The 496-nt window shown below is 49.2% G+C and overlaps 1 protein-coding gene across 1 annotated transcript in view; it reads right to left on the bottom strand.

Moving 5' to 3' along the window:
• The window catches only part of LOC147817883 (uncharacterized), a gene marked incomplete at its 5' end in the record, with an annotated part of 3,616 nt that overhangs the window by 2,811 nt on the left and 309 nt on the right, over positions 1–496 (bottom strand). Inside the window, one exon of the mRNA XM_087179747.1 lies at positions 128–301. Within this exon, the coding sequence (XP_087035873.1) occupies positions 128–301 (174 nt within the window). The remainder of the gene's footprint in view (positions 1–127; positions 302–496) is intronic.

The following is a 496-nucleotide window of genomic DNA, read 5'->3' as shown; positions in this document are numbered from 1 at the left end:
AACAGTGTAAATGTTAAAAAGCTGAAGAGGATTTTAGCTCATGAATATGAACCTGTCTGCAGGTTAGAGTCAACACAACTTTAACATCAGATTAATCTGAGCACAGAAATAAAACATGGAGTCTGACCTCAGAGTCTCCAGTCCACAGTCTGGACTCTCCAGAAAACCACACAGCTGCTTCACATCTGGATCCTGCAGGTTGTTGTGACTCAGGTCCAGGTGTCTCAGGTGGGAGGGGTTGGACTTCAGAGCTGAGGCCAGAGAAGAACAGCTGATCTCTGACAACAAGCAGTTCATCAACCTGAATAAAGAATAAAAGATGAGAGTTTAGAGACAAAGGTGAAGGTCTCCCCCCCCTTCCTCTCTCTCCCTCCCTCTATCTCTCCCCCTACCTCCATCTCCCCCTCCCTACCTCACCCCTCTCTCCCTCCCACTCTCTTTCTCCCCCACTTCCTCCCTCTCTCCCTCCCTCTCTCTGTCTCTCTCTCTCTCTCCT

This window comes from Seriola lalandi, unplaced genomic scaffold (assembly GCF_002814215.2).
Source record: "Seriola lalandi dorsalis isolate HSWRI2012SDOR001 ecotype SW California unplaced genomic scaffold, Sedor1 jcf7180002054863, whole genome shotgun sequence".
In the NCBI taxonomy this organism is placed as follows: Eukaryota; Metazoa; Chordata; class Actinopteri; order Carangiformes; family Carangidae; genus Seriola; species Seriola lalandi.
This window is presented reverse-complemented; position numbering and strand designations above follow the sequence as displayed.